The sequence below is a fragment of the Onychostruthus taczanowskii genome, unplaced genomic scaffold (genome assembly GCF_017590055.1).
Source record: "Onychostruthus taczanowskii isolate IOZ18803 unplaced genomic scaffold, ASM1759005v1 scaffold45, whole genome shotgun sequence".
NCBI classification, from domain to species: domain Eukaryota; kingdom Metazoa; phylum Chordata; class Aves; order Passeriformes; family Passeridae; genus Onychostruthus; species Onychostruthus taczanowskii.
Window position 1 is genome coordinate 7111001 of NW_024502014.1, and position 19023 is coordinate 7130023.

General features: G+C 41.8%; 1 protein-coding gene across 7 annotated transcripts in view; it reads left to right on the top strand.

Annotated features, from left to right (window-relative positions):
* Positions 1-19023, top strand: part of IWS1 (interacts with SUPT6H, CTD assembly factor 1) — a 37437-nt gene that overhangs the window by 16789 nt on the left and 1625 nt on the right. For 2 of the 7 annotated variants that reach the window (XM_041414528.1, XM_041414529.1), the window contains exons 1-14: positions 5113-5260; positions 5575-5690; positions 11330-12002; positions 12528-12720; positions 12951-13008; positions 13303-13403; positions 13668-13818; positions 15259-15341; positions 15626-15755; positions 16439-16556; positions 17268-17379; positions 17569-17625; positions 17825-17936; positions 18493-18650. In XM_041414528.1, coding sequence (XP_041270462.1) covers positions 5227-5260; positions 5575-5690; positions 11330-12002; positions 12528-12720; positions 12951-13008; positions 13303-13403; positions 13668-13818; positions 15259-15341; positions 15626-15755; positions 16439-16556; positions 17268-17379; positions 17569-17625; positions 17825-17936; positions 18493-18621 — 2067 coding nt within the window. In that variant the 5' untranslated portion in view covers positions 5113-5226 and the 3' untranslated portion in view covers positions 18622-18650. Of the gene's footprint in view, positions 1-360; positions 421-5112; positions 5261-5574; positions 5691-7683; positions 7739-11329; positions 12003-12527; positions 12721-12950; positions 13009-13302; positions 13404-13667; positions 13819-15258; positions 15342-15625; positions 15756-16438; positions 16557-17267; positions 17380-17568; positions 17626-17824; positions 17937-18492; positions 18667-19023 lie in introns of those variants that run through there. The other 5 variants (XM_041414527.1, XM_041414531.1, XM_041414534.1 and 2 more) reach the window with 4 other exon arrangements.

Sequence of the window (19023 nt, forward strand, 5' to 3'; positions counted from 1 at the left end):
AGGATGGCCAAGAGCTTTCTTCTTTCTGTTGACTCCATATGAACTCTCTGTGTCCTTTCCAGTAAAATTCCAGTATGGGAAAGAAACAGAAGTGTAGAGAGGCAGATACAGGCTTTCTCCAGCCAAAGCAAGAACTCAGGAATCAAGCACATTCCAACATGAGCCCAAAGAGTGAAGACAAGATTTTTTCCAAGTACCTTAACCTAGCTGTGTCACCTTCCTCCTGTGCACAACACTGTGCACTAGTCTGTGTACCCAGTATTAAACTGTGTACCCACTATTAAACAATGTAAATGTGCAATAATTGTGAGCACGTGCTAGCTCACCTAATACCCTAATTCTTATTTTCTTGTTTCCTAGGTTCAGTGATGCTGCACTGTATAATGGGGCCCCTGCTGTAACTCCACATCCAAATCAGAGGTAAGAACTCATGCATGGCAATAAATAGTTTGGAGTAGCATGTGTTTATCAACATTACATATTTGTGTTTTAATGTCAGCCTCCTTACCTGAGTTTTTGTTTAAATCTTACAGTAGCAGATACAGATGCAGAAATAAAATGTAGGCCCTTCAGGGCTTAGAGACTTTTGGAGAGAAGTAGAAAACCACAGAGAGCTTTCTTCAAATTTCTAACTGTGCAAATCATTCCTACTCAAAGATTTGGCTGCAAAGTAGTTCTTTAGCAGACTTATTTTTGATAAAATTTGTGATTAACAAAATTCCAAGTACTGGTTTTTATTAGTAAAGGTCAAATAGTGGCAAAGAAATCAAAGTACATGCCTTTATACTACCAAGGCAGATACAAAGCTTTTTGTACAATTGGACAAAAAAATGACATGCATATTCCTTCAGAAGACAAAACATACCTGCTGAAATTCCAAATGGAGTCTGTTTGGGAGCAGAGAATCTCATTCTAAAATTAACTGCATTGTTAACACTTTTGCCCAAGACACTTCAATTTTATTTTGTTGCTTTTCTTGGTGCAGCACTCATCATAGAATCCCAGAATGATCTGGATTGGAAGGGACCTTAAAGCTTATCTAGTTCCACCATAACAGGGGCACCTTCCACTATCCCAAGCCCTGTTGCTCCAAGCCCTGTGCTACTTCAGAGAGAAGGATTTATGTCCTATAGACACTGTACTAGATGGAATCATAGGGAAATCAAGGTTATCTGAAAGAAAAGTACAATTCATTATACAGCTGAAATATGCACTGGAAGGGAGATTTTGATTTCCAGAGCTGACATACTCAAGAGGTAGAACACAAAAACTGAGGGAGCAGGCACTTGATATACCAAGGGGAAGCAGCCAAGATGCTCTGTGCAGCACATGCAGCTAGTGAGATGAGCAGGCTAAAGGTGCCTCCAGAGAAGGACCTGTGAGTTCTCAGGGGCAGCTCAGGTTTGGGCAGGCACTGAGCTGTGCAGATGGGGAAAGACAGGAGAGGAACTTGCCAGGAATGAGCAACACGATGTACTGCTGAACACAGAGTTTGGCGAGGGACTGTGCAGGGCACAGGAACATTTGTAGTGGTAATTAGGGGTAATCTAGCATGGTCTGTGCTGTTTAATTGTTGTAAGCTTTCCTTTAAGCTAATTGCTGATAGTGAAGATTGTGACATTACATCTTAAATAATAAAGCTCAAAAAATTATTAAGTATGTAGCAAGACACTGGCACAGGCTGCCCAAAGAAGCTGTGGCTGCCCCATCCCTGGAAGTGTCCAGGTTGGACAGGGCTTGGAGCAACTTGGGACAGTGGAAGGTGCCCCTGTTATGGTGGAACTGGATGAGCTTTAAGGTCCCTTCCAATCCAAACCACTCTGGGATTCTATGATGAATGCTGCACCAAGAAAAGCAACAAAATAAAATTGGATGAACCCTGGTGAATTTAATCCTGCTGTTGTTCAAAGTAATAGATCTGTCTGGATAGACATGTGTTAACAAAACTGCCTCTTCCTGACGCTTCCTAATTAAGAGATTGATGTCAGGATCAAAGGCTTTAATTTGAGCATGGCACTACCTTTCATATTTTCTCTCCAGCTAAATCAAAGTGGCCGTGTCACCTCTGCATCAGGTCCTGGATACCAAACATCATTTTATGTTAAACTAGTTATTTCTCTGAGATTTCTGAAGCAAGGTGGATTGGATATAACAATTTGCAACTTAAACTGTTCATTCAGCAGTCCTCTTGCCTACACTAACCTCCTTCCCTTCCTCTAAGCAGATTTGTAGCTCTAAGTCACTGATGTCTGTTAACTCTGAAAGGGGCAGTGCAGGAAACAAACTAAATAAGAAGTACATACCATTAAAGGATTTCCAAGTGCATCGCATGGTTTTCTTGAGCATTCTGTTCCTCAGGGAAAGGCTTATTTCATTCCAGCCTGTTGATGGAGTTGCACAGTGAGGCAGACTGGCAGGGCTCTGGGACCTGTGTCATTACACACCTTCACACATGCCAAGTGGGCGCTGCTTACGCTGCCTGGTGGAAGACAGGTCATTCTCCCCCACTGTGCAATCCCATTACGGTCTGACTGTCACTCCATCCTTCCTTTTGGAAAGCAGCCAGGATTTGGTATTACAGGAGTATGTTGCAGACTGATACTGCCAAGCTCTGGCTCATGAGGAGCAAAGGCATGTGCAGGTTGGTGTGCACACGCACGTTACCTGCAGAACGAGGGCTGGAATGGATGCCCAGTTATTCAGCATCAGTGAGGTGAGGTTGTTTCAGACACAGTGCTCCCTCTCCTGTGTGATGCACGTGGCATGTCACAAGTAGGTTAGGAGGTTTCATTTCAGAAAGATTGGAATTCATAACAATTAGGAAGGAACCTCTGTGCCTCTTTCCTCTCTCAGTAAATGCACAAAATCTCTAATCTTTCATCAGTGCTGCCTCAGTGCATCTGGAATTTGGGACAATGGCTCACCATCACTGCAGAACATGACACATATCTATAAAGGACTAATTTCCAAGGCAGACTATCATCATACTCTGATCCTCTTGGAATTTTAGTGTAGGATAGATTTCTGTGTTTTCTAGGCACCTTGGTACAATTTCCAGGTACCTTGGTACACATTATTCAGCAGGGATTTTTTGGTTGTTTTTGTTTTTTTAAAGTTTCTTTTTCTGTTTTCCCTTGTTCATTATTTTCTGTTATACTACTCTCAAGTTATTTCCTTATTCCTTTATTTGTTGTGTTGTAAAGTTGTCATCCTGCCTTCTATTTAGTCAGTTGTGTAAAGTCATTCTATTTCTTTATGGAAGTCAGAGAAGTGCAATGAGAGGAGCCTCCCATCACGTACTGCCACATGTGCCTGCTCCTTCCAGAAAAGATCTCAGTGAAACCACACAAAGACCTAAAGGAAGTAAAAATCATATGGGAACAGGAAAAAAGGGCATGATACCATAAAGAGCATGGTCCTGAGACTCACTTAAGGATCTTTGTGGCTATCTGAAAAAGACCAGAGCAGTAGAGCTGTAAACAGAGACATTATGCATTATGTGTCATTATTTGTGTTTTATGAAAGCTGCTTTCAGGGGAAAGGGAAAAAGAAAAAAGTTTTCTGCATTTTTGCTAAGAATTTTGGGACTGTATCTGAGAAGCATCTGACTTCACTGCCAAAAAAAGAAAGTTTTCTGCATTTTTGCTAAGAATTTTGGGACTGTATCTGAGAAGCATCTGACTTCACTGCCAATTTCTCCTTCGAAGTGTTTCACTGTAGAAGATGTTAAGTAATGATTCAGCCCTGAGTTAGCTGTGTTTAGCCTGGTACACTGAACTCCCTGCATGAAACTGTGCTTGCTGCTGCACAGAAAGTGTTGCTTAATAATGGCTTAACCTCACTGCCATCCACTCCAAGGTGCCTCTAGCACAGAAGAATTAGACTCATTTTGCCCCGAATACTCAACTTACTAAATTTTGATGGCTCTGAAAAAGGGTGCAGCATGCAGAATTAGGAAAGTCACTGTTGTTCAGAAATACACCAAATGACACAGGCAGCAGTTTTCTATTTGTCTCATATTGACCTGTATTTCCCTAGAAAATGAAGGTGTTTTTGTGACAGACTGAAGGGCAGGTCACCAGTACCCAGCATTTATTAGACTCATAATTTTGAAATGCTGCAGGAATGACAGCAGCCATCCCTAAGAATCCTCAACTAGCATATCACGTGCATGCCAAATACTCGAGTAATGCTACTACTCAGAGGATAGGGGCCATTGAAACAGAACACAACAATCCCTGAAAAATGCGAGCATTGTTTTGCCCTGCCCACATTTACTCCGGAAATCACCATCCCCCGGGAGCTCAGGGTGAACTTTCAGTCAATCCTGAAAGGCTAAATCTGGAGGAGCCACCCACACATGAACTAGATTGAACTGGAGCTTCAGCCAGGACAGTCAGGCCTAAATTTGCTGAGAGAACCTGTCCTTCCTTTCCATGGCCATGGTGGGTGCCCTTCCAGCCAGCTGCAAACATGAACACTGCCAAACCCCCTCGCAGCATCAGAGCCCACTGTGCACCTGAGCTCTGCTTCGCCACCTTCTTGTGGAGATGCACGTTAATCTTGCTGACTTGGCTTGTAAAGAGCAGATTAATTTACCTATTATTTAAACGGCAAAATCTTCTCTGCTCTAAATCACCCTCCAGATCTCCCACCCTTAGTCACTGCGGGAAGCATCGCACCAGATTGGCCCTTTGTCTGGCAGAAGGGAGATGCTGGAACTCTCGTGTGGCTCAGGGCAGTGCATCCGAGCAGCCATTTACAGTGTCAGGGGTTGGTGTGGGCTCCTGAAAATTCCCGCAGGGCTCAGACAAGGCAACACCTTGCAGCTGATCACAGCGTGGTCACCCAGGGGCTACAAACAGCCTTTTATCCTCCAAGGCTCCTTCAGTTTCCCCAGCGCTTCAGCTGTCAAGCTGAACTCAGCCTATATTCGGAGGGTGGCGGTGTGGGGTGGCAGAGCAGCAAACCCCAGCGGCCCGAGCGTTCCCGGCTTCCTGGTGGCTGAGCCCGAGCCCTCAGGGCGGGGCTGGCTGGGAGCGGCCAACTCCCCCTGGCGGCCGCTGACCCGGAAGTCTCGCGAGATCCGGCGCGGCGTGCGCGCGGGGCGGGGGTGCCGCTGGGCGGGGAGGCGCCATCTTGTTCCTGTGTGAGGCGGCGGGGCCGGGCCGGGCCCGCGCTGAGGGAGCGCCCGGGGCAGCGCCCGCCGCCACCGCGGGGCCCGGCATGGACACCCACTACTACGGCGGGGAGCAGTCAGGTAGCGGCGCGGTGCGCAGGACCCTCCCGGGAGGGCGTCGGGCACGGCAGGGCCCGTGGGTTCGGGGGCACAGCGGCGGGGCCCTGGACTGAGGGCAGCGTTGAGGGCGTTAATTGCTCCAATAGTCCGGTGCCTGGGCAGAGCAGCGGTCGCTGCCCGCTTGCTGTAGGAGGTTTTGTGCAGTCCCGGGGGTGTCTGGGCTGGTTTGTTCGGACAGCCCCGTTTCCGTGCCCCGTTAGAGCGTGAGCCCGCCCGGTTCCCGAGCGGTTCCTTTAAACACTGAGTTTTACTTTCTTTTTTAAATCTCGGAATAGATGATGGAGGAGCTACTCCAGTACAAGACGAACGAGACTCAGGATCTGATGTGGAAGATGAAGGAAACGAACAACATTCTGGATCAGAGAATGGAAGTGTAGGGCACCATTCAGAGGTACTAAGGGAGTTTTATCTAGATAAAGTTTACTCTTCTCTGAATTCTTCTTTGTTGTTGTTTAAAGTGGCAGTCTCTCGTAACCGAGACGTACGTGTTTATTCAGTTCCTCTTAAGGGTTCCATGGGGCAAAACTTTTATTTCCATAAAAAAGCGTTGGATAGACTCTTGACAAGTATGTTGGCTAGGATTTGCTTGGGTTTTTCCTTGTCATGATAGCACACACTATTCTGAACTTGAGTAAGTTGTACTCGGTTAGCCTCGATTTCACAAAGGTAAAATGGGGTTATGAGGAATTTGTACCTGAAATTCTGCACAGTGTTGTGAAACCACACAATTTGGAGGTGGTGATTTCCTTGAAACAGAATAAATGCTCTCCCAGCTTCCATGTCAGATGGGGACACTGACCCTTGAGTCTGCTTTGTGCTGGTTTTCACCTTTGACAAAGGAGCAGGTGTGCATGTGGAGCAGGTTAAGGTTCCTGAGTGGCACCTGGTTTTCCTCTGAAGTGGTTCCCACTTGGAGAAGTGTTCAGCATGGAAAGGCTTTGGTCCAGGGTTGTTTCTGGGGCAGTCACTTCATTTGTGGATTGACTGGGCTGAGAAGAGATTCTGGTAAAAGAGAAGGCTCCCTTTAGACTTACAGGACAGTTTGGGAAGTTGAGATTGAATTTTTAACAATTGTTTGTGACTTATAATAGAGCTACATCAGGTCTTAGAAGGAGTAATGAGTAATTTTGGCCTGTGAATTCAGCTAGCAAAGTTACAGAGAACTTTTTGATACTTATAAAAACTGTAATCAAATCCATTTGATAGTGTTCTCCATATTCTGCTGTATTTTGTGTAAGGATCAGGATTTACTCTGACTGGATTTTCAGTGTTACACATTTTAGAAATTGCTTAAAATGCAACAAAGGCTGATGTGAGACAAGGCTTGACTCCACTGAGGCATAACTTACAATCCTTATTTTTTTCCCCCTTTCTTTTCTCCTGTCTTTATTGAATTCATATTTCCCTCAGAGTTAGAAAGTAGATGAAAATTGTATTTTTATAAAATGAAAGTTCTTCCCATGTGTTTGAACTTAATTGTAAAGCACATTTGGAATTTACTTTTTTTGATAGGTTCAAGGGTTGTTGCTATGTTCAAGGGAAGAAATAAATTTGTTGTGAGGCAGCATCTCCCACTGTGACAATTACAATTTCAGTGTGGCAGGAAACACGTTTCTCAGGCTGGCAAAAATAACTGTCTGGAGGGATTTAGTACTTCTGTTTTCTGAAGGAAAAGTGTGATGAGAGTGTGAAGAATCATGCTGCTGCTGCAATAATATTAATCTTTTTCTTCTGTGTCATTGGTTTATGCTTGATTATTGCTTCTTTTCTTCTCTGATATTTTCATTGTGCTTACTGGGGCAAGGTAGTTGACTTGTTTACACCTGCAGCATGTCTTCTTCAGATTTAGGTGAGCAGAAAGTACCAATTGTCATTGTTAACTGCTCCTCTTCATGTGCTGCAGTATTTTAAAGACTTCGTTATGTGATGGTGGTTGAATATTCCTCTATAGATAAAATACTGCAGAAAGTCAATTAAAATAAAAGAGTCAAGCCACCTTTTTGACCAATCCTCCATGAGAGTTGTCAAGCCTTAATGCTTTATTTGATTCAGCTCAAATCAAAATTCAATTATTTTGTTTTGCTATGAAGTCTTAATTTTTCTTTCCCTCCGTTGAGTTCACTTTGTGCTCAGAAGGCAATAAGGTGGAGCAGCCATCTCTGAAAGGAGTAGCTTTCAGTCATTTGTCATGTTGTTTACTCTAAATATTCTCTCATCCTCACATTTTCTTCATCTTCAGGAGTATGTGGGGAAATGACACTCAAAGCTAATAAAACCTTTTTAGACAGCCTAATCAGTTAAGTCTATTTAATTACCATTTTGTCTCTAATTTAGAACTCGGATGTAAAGAACTGAAGTTTTAAAATTTTAAACTTTTCTTTCAGGTTTTTTACTTTAAAGAAAAGGGGAATCCTGAGGAATTACTTATGTAGGTCTCAGGTATGTGGGTTTTTCTTTTCCACAATTCTTTTCTGGCTTTCCTTCCCCCAATCCCACTTTATCTATAAATGTTCTCCTTGATGTCCTTACTGATTCTGCTTTAGCCAATTAGAATTAGTTTTAGTACAGTAATGAATCTGAAATCATGTTTACAGTGTTTGTTCAAGTCAGGCTCATACAGAAATCTGTAATAACTTCATTTTTACACTTCCACCAAGTTGCTGCTGTTTCATGAATTAAGTTGTGGCTAGACTGTGACTGTTGACAAACACAAATATGTGACACTTAGGGAAAAAAAGGAGGAACTTGCCAATCTGCCCATGATGGTTGTGTAGGTCTTAGTTTAACACTCATCTTTGATGAAATTGTAGTGGATGGGTTCCATTTTGTTGAAGTTACTAAATTATTGAAGAAGTAGCTCTTAAAAGTGGCTGCATGTGGATCCAATAAACTGCTTGGTAGCTGCAATTTTTATGTAGAATGTAACACTGTAAATTTGATTTTGATATATTCCTTATACTGTACTAAAGCCTCATGTTATAGAACTCTTTCATTAAACAAAAATTAAGGACATCTCAATTAAAATGTTTATAGATAAAGAGGAGGAAGAAAAGAAAGCAAAGGAATTAAGAGAAAAATGCAGTAGCAATTACCTGAGACCTACTCTGTTTGGGGATGTCTGATCTTTCAGTCAGTCATTTGGAAAATGAAAACTAGAAAACTCAAAAATTACATACTTCATTTCTTTGAAAAGTTTTGTAGAGATAAAAAATGAAAAGGGAAAGTGAAGCCTATCAAGCATACCCAGCAGCGTTTTGTCATTTTACTGGGAAGTTGGTCACTTTTTAATCAATTACATTCCAAAACATGCAGATTCATTAATTGCGCACGGAGCCTCGTGGCTGCGGGCTGCGGGCAGGCCCTGCCCCGTGCAGGGTCCGGGCTCTGCTGCAGAAGGTGCTTTGTGGTGCTGCCCTCCCTGACACAGTGCTGCTGCCGGGCTCGAGGAGGTGCTGCCTGTGCCCAGAGCGTGCAGGGACACCCGTGTGACCTCGGTGCTGCTTCTCCGGTGGTCGCACTGCAGCACTTGAGCTGCTGGGACCGCTGGGTGAGTCTGACTGCTGTGTCTGCTCTCCCTCACCAAACATCCTCATTCTTGCAGTAACAGATTAAAGATCCGAGATCTTGTCATAATCTTCAGTAACAATGCTCTGTAATTACAGTGTCTTCTCACCACGGTTTTGCATAAGAAGTTCTTTGTAATTTATTGATTAATTCTGAACAGGTGCATACATAACCTGCAGCCACACTTCTGACCTTAGGAATATGAAGAATCATTACTGATTCTTACTGGTTCTTAATTTTGTTTATTTGTTCGCCAAAGAATTCCTAAACTGGAAGCTGGGATGGTGATGGTCCTAATATCTTAAAGAGGACTATTTTTATTAATTTCCTTCTGTTTGTTTAGCAAAATCCTTTATTACTGCTGACATAATTACCAGTACTATTCAGCATTCACCATCTGACATTGAGAGAAGACAGACAAACCCACACAAAATAAAATGGTAGAAAAACAAGAATTAAATAATGTTTGTTAGTGTAGATACCAGTTTGATTTCAGTGTTTCTCAGTGACCTTACCTGTAACTGGTGTGAAATCTGCTTTCCGTTCTGTTTCCAGCTGCAGTTTTCTTTAGTCTAAAGTAATACAGTCAGGGAAGATCTGTCACAAACACCTGTGATGGGTTTATGTGGGACATACTAGGCAGGAGAAGGGCAGTCAAAGTGATTTTTTGGTAAGGGAATAAAATATTAACAAGCTGAGAGCAGTTGAGTACATCCTCAATTCTGTGACTTCCTAATACTAACGTTTCTTTAAAATTCCAGATTCAGGTTTTAATGGAACCATGTTTCCTTTCTGTGAGGAGAAATGGGAATTACTGGATACGAAAGATTCAAAAGATGCATTGCTGTAGAGACAGGAACGAGCAGCAGAGAGAAAACAACTTAGATTGTCACAGCAGCTGTTTGTAGTTGGCATTAAATAACATGGAAATAGTGAAGTAGTATTTGAAGTGCATGTTTTAAAATTTCATGGTCCTGGAGTTTTTTTTTCATTGTTAAGTAACTTTGTTAGTCATTCAATAATGTAGAAGATCTTTATCAAGTGCTAGCCAAAGAAATAAGTATATAAAGTCCAAAGTCTTAAAAAGCAATGCTCTTTGCCACTTAGAATAATTATGGAGGTAGTAGTTCCTAAAAGCAATTGAAATTAATTTTACTTTAAATTCTTCCTGCATCATGCATTTTAAAGATGAATAATATTCTTTGTTGTAGGTATAGGTTAGCTACACCTACTTTTTTTAATGGCTCTGAATGTGGGAGTAGAACGACTACAGAAAAAAAAAATAGATAGAAAGTCTGTTTCCAAGGAAATTAAATTGCAGGAAAAAATATTTGGAAACATCAGGACATACAGGTCTTAAAGCATCTCCTGTCACAATAAATACTCTGTTTGCAAGTAGAAAAAGTTTATAGCTGAGACAGAATGACTGAGGAAAGCCTGACTGGGGCTTTGAATTGAGTATGCGAAAGAGAAGTTCCTTGTACAGTGTTGTTGTTTTCAGCTGAAAACAGGATTATGGTGACAGTAGCTGTGAGAGCTGAATTAATAGCATGAGTTTTCAAGTCTAATTTCATATTCTCAGGTAAACGCAATTGAGATTTTTTTTCCAAGTAGATTTTAGGTGTTGGAAAGATAAAAGATGATGCTGTAAGAAATTGTACTTAGTAAGGTGGTTTGTGAGACGTTCTCTTAAAAATAGAGCATGTGCCTCAGTATTTTTTGGGTGTGTAGAAAAGTCAAAGGATTGTTTCATTTCTGAAGTTGCCAGATGGGTGTGTGTGCATGGGTTATCGTGGGTGTCTGGATAAGCATGGGAGCTCTCAGCATAGGGGAGAGAGTTGTTGAATCTGAAACACAAAGCTGGTTAACAGTATTACTCTGAAAGGTCTGACTAAAACTTTGTTGTTGTTTTCTGCTGGGCTTTTGGTCTTGAGTTGTTCTTAAATAGGTTTCCCCAACAAAGGAACAGGCACTAGCTTCATTTGGAGCGTACTGCGTGTGCTGTTTCAGTAAGATGTATTTCACACAGGCAACATCTGTTTGAGATCTTCAGGAAAAATGAAATTACAAATGCAAGATACTCTTTCTTGCTTTGTTATTGGGAATTTGAACTAAACCACTTTGAAGGCCTGACCTATTAAAACAAAAGTAGTAAGCCTTTACCCTTGAGCAGCTGGACTGTTCTTAGACGTGCTTATTTAAATGTTCTATGAATTCTCTTACTGTTTTCGAAGTACTGTGGAGCTGCAGGATGGACATACTTCCATTGATAATACTTTTTTTGATATGAAGTATTTGGTAGTCTTTTGGTGAAAATTGTCTAATTATTTCTACATAGACATTATTTCAGTTTGCAGCACCTTGGGTAATCAAATTGGAGGAAGGACAAGCAAAAATTCAGAACATTTTTTCTTTTCTTTTTAAGGTGTTTTTGCTTAGTTGTCTGAGATTATTTTTCTGTTTCAGAATGAACACAGTGATGGAGAAGATGATGGGCAAGTGGGAGAGCCTCATATGACAGACTCTGAAAACGAAGATAACCCAAGGCAAAAAGAAAGTGACTCAGATAATGAGGAGCCCCCAAATCACAACGTGAGTGATTCAGAAAATGAAGCAACTCACGGAGAGAAAGACAGTGACTCTGATACTGAGGACCGTCCAAACCGGCATTTAAGTGACTCTGAAAACGAAGAGGCCTTAAATCATCGAGTGAGTGACTCTGACAATGGAGAACCTCCTAGGGATCACAGCAGTGATTTTGAAAATGAGGAATCCCACAAGCAGCCAGCCAGCGACTCCGAGAGCGAGGAGCTCCAGAAGCAGCCAGCCAGCGACTCCGAGAGTGAAGAGCCTCAGAAGCAGCCAGCCAGCGACTCCGAGAGCGAGGATGTGTCCAGACACAAGCAGATAGAGTCTGAAGATAGCGATGGGGAGGACAGGAAGGAAAAGGTGCAGAATGACTCTCATCATTCAGATAATGAACATGTAAGGAAAGGATTTCAGGGCTCTGACAGTGAAGACGAAGCTCCTAAGAGACGTAAAATATCAGACAGTGATGAAGATGAAAAAGAGGAAGAAAAGACAGTGAAGAGGAAAACAGCCATCCTTTCTGATAGTGAGGATGACAGTGAGAAAACACGTAAGAAACTATACTGTGAAAACATGCTGTGACAGGCAGTGGTGTGAAAGTTAAATCATTGCTTTTGTGTGAATAAAGCATCTTAAGTGAGAAACCATAAATCAGATTTAGTTTTGGAGCAGAACTGCATTTGTAGAAGCTGTTGTTCTGACTGCTTTGCTGTGTGAATGTGTATCTAACAGTTCTGAGTAATAAGTAGATCTAACTGAAGACTGTAAGGATCTAAGTGGCATCTGTTGACATGGTAGTTTGTTATTTATTTACTTCATTGCTGTTTCTCTAGTCATTTTTTCCTGTGTGTTTTTTTCATATACTGGGGGTGAGAGATTTGAAATTACAATTTTTTATGGATGGATGTGGTGTATGGGAGCTCCAGTTGCTGATTTAATAAAACACTAAAGAATGAATATGCTTTTAAGGAAGTGGCAATGGTCTGGTGTTGGAAGACTAGTCAGAGAATAGTTTGAGAGTAACAGTTGTCCCCTCTGTTACTGGACATGTAGTAATGCTCCTTTCTGCTGGCAGCTGCAAAGAAGGTACGAATCCTTTCCGATGCCGAAGAATCGGATAGTGACGCTGCTTCAGAGAAATCGGACAAAAGGAAGAAAAATGTTGTATCCGATAGTGAGGAGGAGGAAGAAGAAGGAAAAGAGAATGCTGGGAAGAAAAAAGGGAAAGATCTGTTTGGCAGTGACAGTGAATCTGGAAATGAACAAGAGTAAGTGGGAAAGAATATGAATTCTGTTGGGGTTTTAGACAGGGGGAGTGATGGTGAATGGAAAACTGATAAATCCCAACCAGAGAATAACTGTTCACCTTCACTGGTGGCATGAAAGGTCAGTATAAGGAGACAACAAAAGGGAGATCTTCATACTGTCATTAGAGATTTTGCAGAAAAGGGCTGGTTGTTTTAGTCCAGATAGATAAATGTTGCTATTGCCTTCACAGGAACCTGATTGCCGATATATTTGGAGAATCTGGTGATGAGGAAGAGGAGGAATTTACGGTAAGTGTTACTGTGGATGTCTCCTGTTGACTTGCTAGATCTGAAGAGAATGTATATGCTGCATCAGGTCAGTTTTGTATTTGCCAGACCCACTGGGGTACTCCTTGGGTTAAATAACATTTACAGGTCATCTTTGGGAAGAATTGTTGGTTACAGGGGGAATTAAAAAGACTGTTCATCTTTCTAGATCATCTGAAGATTTACCTGAAGTTTTTTTAGTGTCAGGTACCTGAGTACCTGGCACTATGCTCAGTCCTGATCCATACACTGATTTGCACTGTCTGTACTCATCAGGGTTTTAACCAGGAGGATTTGGAGGAAGAGAAAGGTGATGGAGACATGAAGGAGACAGCAGATGAATCAGACTCTGATGATAACATCAAAAGAGGGAAGCAGTAAGTCATTGTGTTACATATTCCTTTCTTAATGGCAGATCATGGTGAAAGGGCATTATGGACCCTGGATATCACAGGTGTGCACATGCTGGGTATTACAGCAAGGTCTGGGAGCCACTAGAGAGCCCTTTGCTAGTTTTGCATTTTACATACTGAAGATAATTAATTATCTCACAGGAACCTTGAGACACAGTGTTTGTACACTAGAGAAACACAGAATTGTTTCCTACCAAGGAGCATCAGGTAACACTGGTTGTGTTTCAGCATGGACTTCATGTCAGATTTTGACATGATGCTGCAGAGGAAGAAGAGCATGAGCGGCAAGCGCAGGCGGAACCGTGATGGGGGAACTTTCATCAGTGACGCAGATGATGTGGTCAGTGCCATGATTGTGAAGATGAACGAAGCTGCTGAGGTAAGTTCTCCAGGCTCCAAACACACCTTGGAATTCAGTTCCCTTCTATGGGAAAATTTTGTGATTAATAGGATACAAAAATCTGGCTTGTATTCAACAGGAGTAATCTGTACACTATGGAAAGCTTCTAATGTCTATATAACCATTTAAATGTTATTTTGCTATTCTAAATGAAAACATTCTGTTGAAATTTTGATACAATACTAATTTTAAAAATTAGGTAAATGGCTAAACTTCCATCAGCTGAGATCAACTTCTATTAAAAGGGCTATATAGGTGCTCTATAAACTACCTTAGTAGTATGTGAAATACTGAGAAAGGGACTATGCTTTAATTTCATTATGGTGTTACTGGTATGTGTCATACTTTGGTATTTGTTTCTGAGAAGAGTCCTTTTCCAAACTGTTTGAATGACAGTGCCGTGGTAATGATATCAGAGTGACACATTCATGGGACCTTCTGTCATGGCAGCCTGCCTTTTTCTAGAAGTGTTCAATATGTTACTGTGGTAGGTTTTTTGGAATCTTGCCTTTTGTCGGGTGTCTTCTGTTTTGTTGGAGTAGCAATCAAATTGATAAACAGCACAGCAAAACACATTAAAAGCAATTGAGGGATGTACATGACTAGAAACTGGAGGAGCTTTACAAATAGCAACAACAAAAGCATAATCCTGAGAACAAGATTAGGATAATGAGTTCAGAAAGATGGGAGAGTGAGAAAGCAATGTGGAAGGCAACTGAAACTTCTTGGGCTTGAGAGGAAAACGTTTCTCAGATGAGATGACAGCCAGATGTTTCAAATGAGGTGTCAAAGTTTGAAGTACATGGGCAAGAAGAGGGAAGAGATGCATTAGAAGAATCTTCTCCCTTGCAATAAAACAAAGATTGCACAGAAAGAGCCTTCAGTGGATTAGGACAAACAGAAAGGAATTACCAGAGTTGGACAGAAATCTGTTTATTGCATCGGGTGTTTTTGGTGTGGGTGATAAGTTTTGAATAGATAAAGACAGTCAGGCCTTGGATGGAAGTAATTTTGAAATGACAGAGGTGAAAATGTTCTCCCTTCCCATTGTTCTGCTTAGCTATCTTTCTGTTTTTCAGGTGAGGCTTTACTAACAAAGTGTTATCTGTGCACAGTACAGAGGACCTCCAGTTATTGTAGTCAGTCTGTCATGAAGTGGGAAAAAAATGTAAATTTAGGAGCCCTCTCCTAATGTGATACTTTATTGGGAAATAGTAACTTAAGCAATGACCCTTTCTTCAGAGAAATTGTTGCATAATTTTTGGTGAGCTGTGGAGCAGGGGACAAAATAAGTGTAATCCCTCCAAAGCTGCACTTCTAGTTTAATGGACTAGTCTTTTTCTTGTAAGTGTTGCACAGAATGGGAGTTGCTGATTTCTTCCTTTGATTAACTTCTGCTGATTCTTCAACTCCCTACAGGAGGATCGTCAGCTGAATACACAAAAGAAACCAGCACTAAAGAAATTAACTTTGCTACCAACTGTAGTTATGCATCTTAAAAAGTGAGTTGTCATTCTTTCTGTAACTGTGACCTTGGGCAATTTGTAGATATCAGAATTTGTAAGATTTCATGGAGTTACACTACAGCTATAATGAATATGCAGTAAAACACTTTATTCCAAGTAAATGCTGAAGCTAGGTGACCTCAAAAACATAAAATTGTACATAGTTTTCCCTCTTAATTTAACATGAAACAAATTCAGATACAGTATTTTCCTGAAGGGACATCACATCTTAAGATGTTGCTGTATTACATGACTTTTGGGCTTCTCTTTAAACCTTTTAGGCAGGATCTCAAAGAAACTTTCATCGATAGTGGTGTTATGTCTGCCATCAAAGAGTGGCTTTCTCCTCTTCCAGACCGAAGTCTGCCAGCACTAAAGATAAGAGAGGAGCTTCTGAAGATCCTGCAAGAGGTTTGGACCTGACTTTTCACCACATTTGATTTGGAGCTTCTCCACAGTTTTACAGTCATGTGCTTTAGGGAGATGTGAGGTGATAAATGAACTGCAGCTCTACCAATGGGCTGTGCAGTGAAACACAAGGAAGCAACCTGCACAAAAGGTGTGCTTGTGTAAAATATTTATTTGGCCCTGTCTGCCTGAAACAGGCAGACAGTTTATATCCAGATTTAAGTGAAGAGTTACTTGCTGTGTGTGCATGCCTGAATTTTCTTCCTTTGTGGTCCCTTCTCTTTTCTGTTTTGTTAAAGTGTGCAGTGCACGGGAAGGTCCCTCACGCAGTGTAGGCTTTCAGTGTCTGTGGCTAAGCTGATTGCTTGAGTGTCTTTGCCATGTAAGTCTTTATTTATAGAAGGAATGATTTGAAAGCAGTAGCCTAGTTTTGAGGTAATAAAAACTAGAGAGCATTTGGAGGAAAAAGTTCTAGAAAGCTATCTAATTTTGTGTATAAACCAGGAATGTTATAGCAGATTTCTAGATTTAGGTGTTCAATACTTTAAACAATTCCTAGTGGGACAATGAAAACATTAAATTTTGCAAGCTGATTTAAGTGAAAGGTCTTTCTGCAAAGTTCAGTGACACCATTAATGTTTAGACATCATTTATTGCTGTTTTCTGACTTTTCCTTTTCTCTGCAGCTGCCCAGTGTGAGCCAAGAGACCCTGAAGCACAGCGGCATTGGACGGGCTGTGATGTACCTGTACAAACACCCCAAGGAGTCGAGACCAAACAAGGACATGGCTGGCAAGCTGATCAGTATGTAAACCTGCCTGTGCCTTGTCTGATATTCCACTGGTGATGAATGGAACTTCTGCATCAGTTTCTGATGCACTGCTGTTGTCGGTAGAATAGATTGTGCAATGTAGGAACCTCCCTGATGTGTTCTATAACTTTGTAGAGCTCTTAACAAATGCTATTAGCTTCTGCATGCACCTGTTTCATTGTCTTAAACCAGAGGATGGCATTTGTTTTGCTGTGGTTCTCTCTTGGCTCATTGTCCAGATCTTTTGAATATGCTGCAAAGGCAGGAAGGTGCTGCCAGAGGACTATTTATTCCGTGGACTTCTGAGAGAACTTAGCTGGCTGAGTGTTTCCTACTCAACTGTACTCCATGTGGAGTGCATTCCATCCAGAATGGCTGCAATCTGATGATAAACTTAGGTTCTTTAGGACCTTTTCTGCATATTTCTAAAATAGCATTCCTGGGCTGTGCAGGAAGTCCTGACACTGAGTATTCTGGGAGCTTGGAGATGTTCTAGAAGAGTGGGCAACAAAGAGACTTCGGGGATGAAAGCTCTTGCTTTGTGTTCACAAGGCTGGTTTTCCATTAAATACTAAGGGCTCAAAAATCGTTTGGTTGAAAGGAAGCATGAATACTTGCTACAGACTGTCAAAGCTGTACTTGATCACCAGAGTGGTTTGAGAGACAAAGGTCTGGTCTTTGTTAACTTAGCATTTTTTTAATAGATGAATGGTCTCGACCCATCTTCGGTCTTACCTCAAACTACAAAGGCATGACCAGAGAAGAGAGGGAACAGAGGGATTTGGAACAGATGCCTCATAGAAGGAAAATGAGCAGGTAGGAGCAGGCAGAAACATTAAATCCTTCCAAGACTCCATCAAGAGAAACTAAGTGGTGTGTAAATATTAAAGGAAATAAAAGGGTAAAAGGGTAGTTAATTATGGTCTCTCTTTTAACATACTTTATTGTCTTCTAAATTTTCTTTCTCTGTGTATAAATGCCTACAAATATTTATTTTTCTTGCAGCTCTGGTGGTCAGACTCCCCGTAGGGATCTGGAGAAAGTATTAACAGGAGAAGAAAAGTAGGTTGGCTATATAATTTTTTTTCTTTCTTAGCACCATACTTTACTTAAGTATTGTGGTGGTGCTATCACTATGGAATTTCTGTAGAGATTTTAGAGGCAGTGGTATACATGGTGTTTCAGAGGAGAGCACACTGGATGCCTTTACTTCTTTCTGGATAAGATTTGTCCATAACAGTCACATCCTTTTTTTCCATAGGGCTCTCAGGCCCGGGGACCCTGGGTTCTGTGCCCGTGCGAGGGTCCCAATGCCCTCCAACAAAGACTACGTGGTCAGGCCCAAGTGGAACGTGGAGATGGAGTCCTCCAGGGTAAGCACTGGCAGTGTCCTGGTGACTGTTCCTAAGCCTGGGGTTCTGTCACCACATCGCCATGGTTACTGTACAGGAGGGTAGTTGCTTTAAGGGCCTCTTGTAGTGAGCGTGGACAGTACATTCTCTGATAAGTAGGCTGCTCTAAGCTCTTCACATGTTTTCACAGGAAAACATCTCTGACCAAAAAGAGATTTTTGAGTTAACTTTTCTAGAATTTCTCTCTCAGGTGAGAATCTGAGTACAGGCCTCTTGCTGTAAAGCATTTTGAGCTAAAGCTGCAGTTCAGTACCTGTGTCACTGCACTGATGTTTTTATACCTCTCCCAGCTTTTGTATCACGTTCTAATAATATTCCAGCTTGGGACACCGTTGAGGTTTTGGTAAACATGAACAGCTTCGGTGAGGCCTTTGTGTTGCTTTGTCTTCATCTACTCATACAGTTTCATTTAAAAGGGGTATATGTGGTAGAATATGTCTAAGTGGGAGAAGTAACAATTGCTGTGCTGTCTGCTGTTCTTTCTCCTTCTGTCCATTAATTGAGATGTTGTTTCTAGCCCGGGACTATTAAGAGAGGTATTAGTCGCTTGGAAAAGCACAAGAGACGGTTTGCTGAACAGAAACGACTCAGCAAAGTGCATCGGGCCATCAAGTTCAGCATTGAAGGCAACAGGATGCCCCTGTAGCCATACCACTGCCTTCCCAAGTTGGAGAGGTATCCCTCGAGGGAGGTGTGAACAGTGCATGTGCTCCAGCTGTTGGCAGTTTGCACATGCAGGACAGGAGTGTGTACACCCTAACTTTAACCTGGAAAACTCTCCTTGAATTCTCTCGTGTCTGTACTGTGACCTACAAGGGAACTTGTACAGGAGAAAACAGGCTCTAGCACATAACCTCTGCCATGGCTCCTGCCTGCACAGCTTCAGGGTACCCAAATGACAGGAGTTCAGTGAAAACACCTGTGCTCAAAACCAGCTTTGCACCACCTGTGGTTTTGAATGTTGTTCTGACACAATTAGGTTTTCCAGATTCACCTGAAGCGACACATGGGAATTCTTAGCCCTTGGTACAGGAGCTCGTGTCACTGC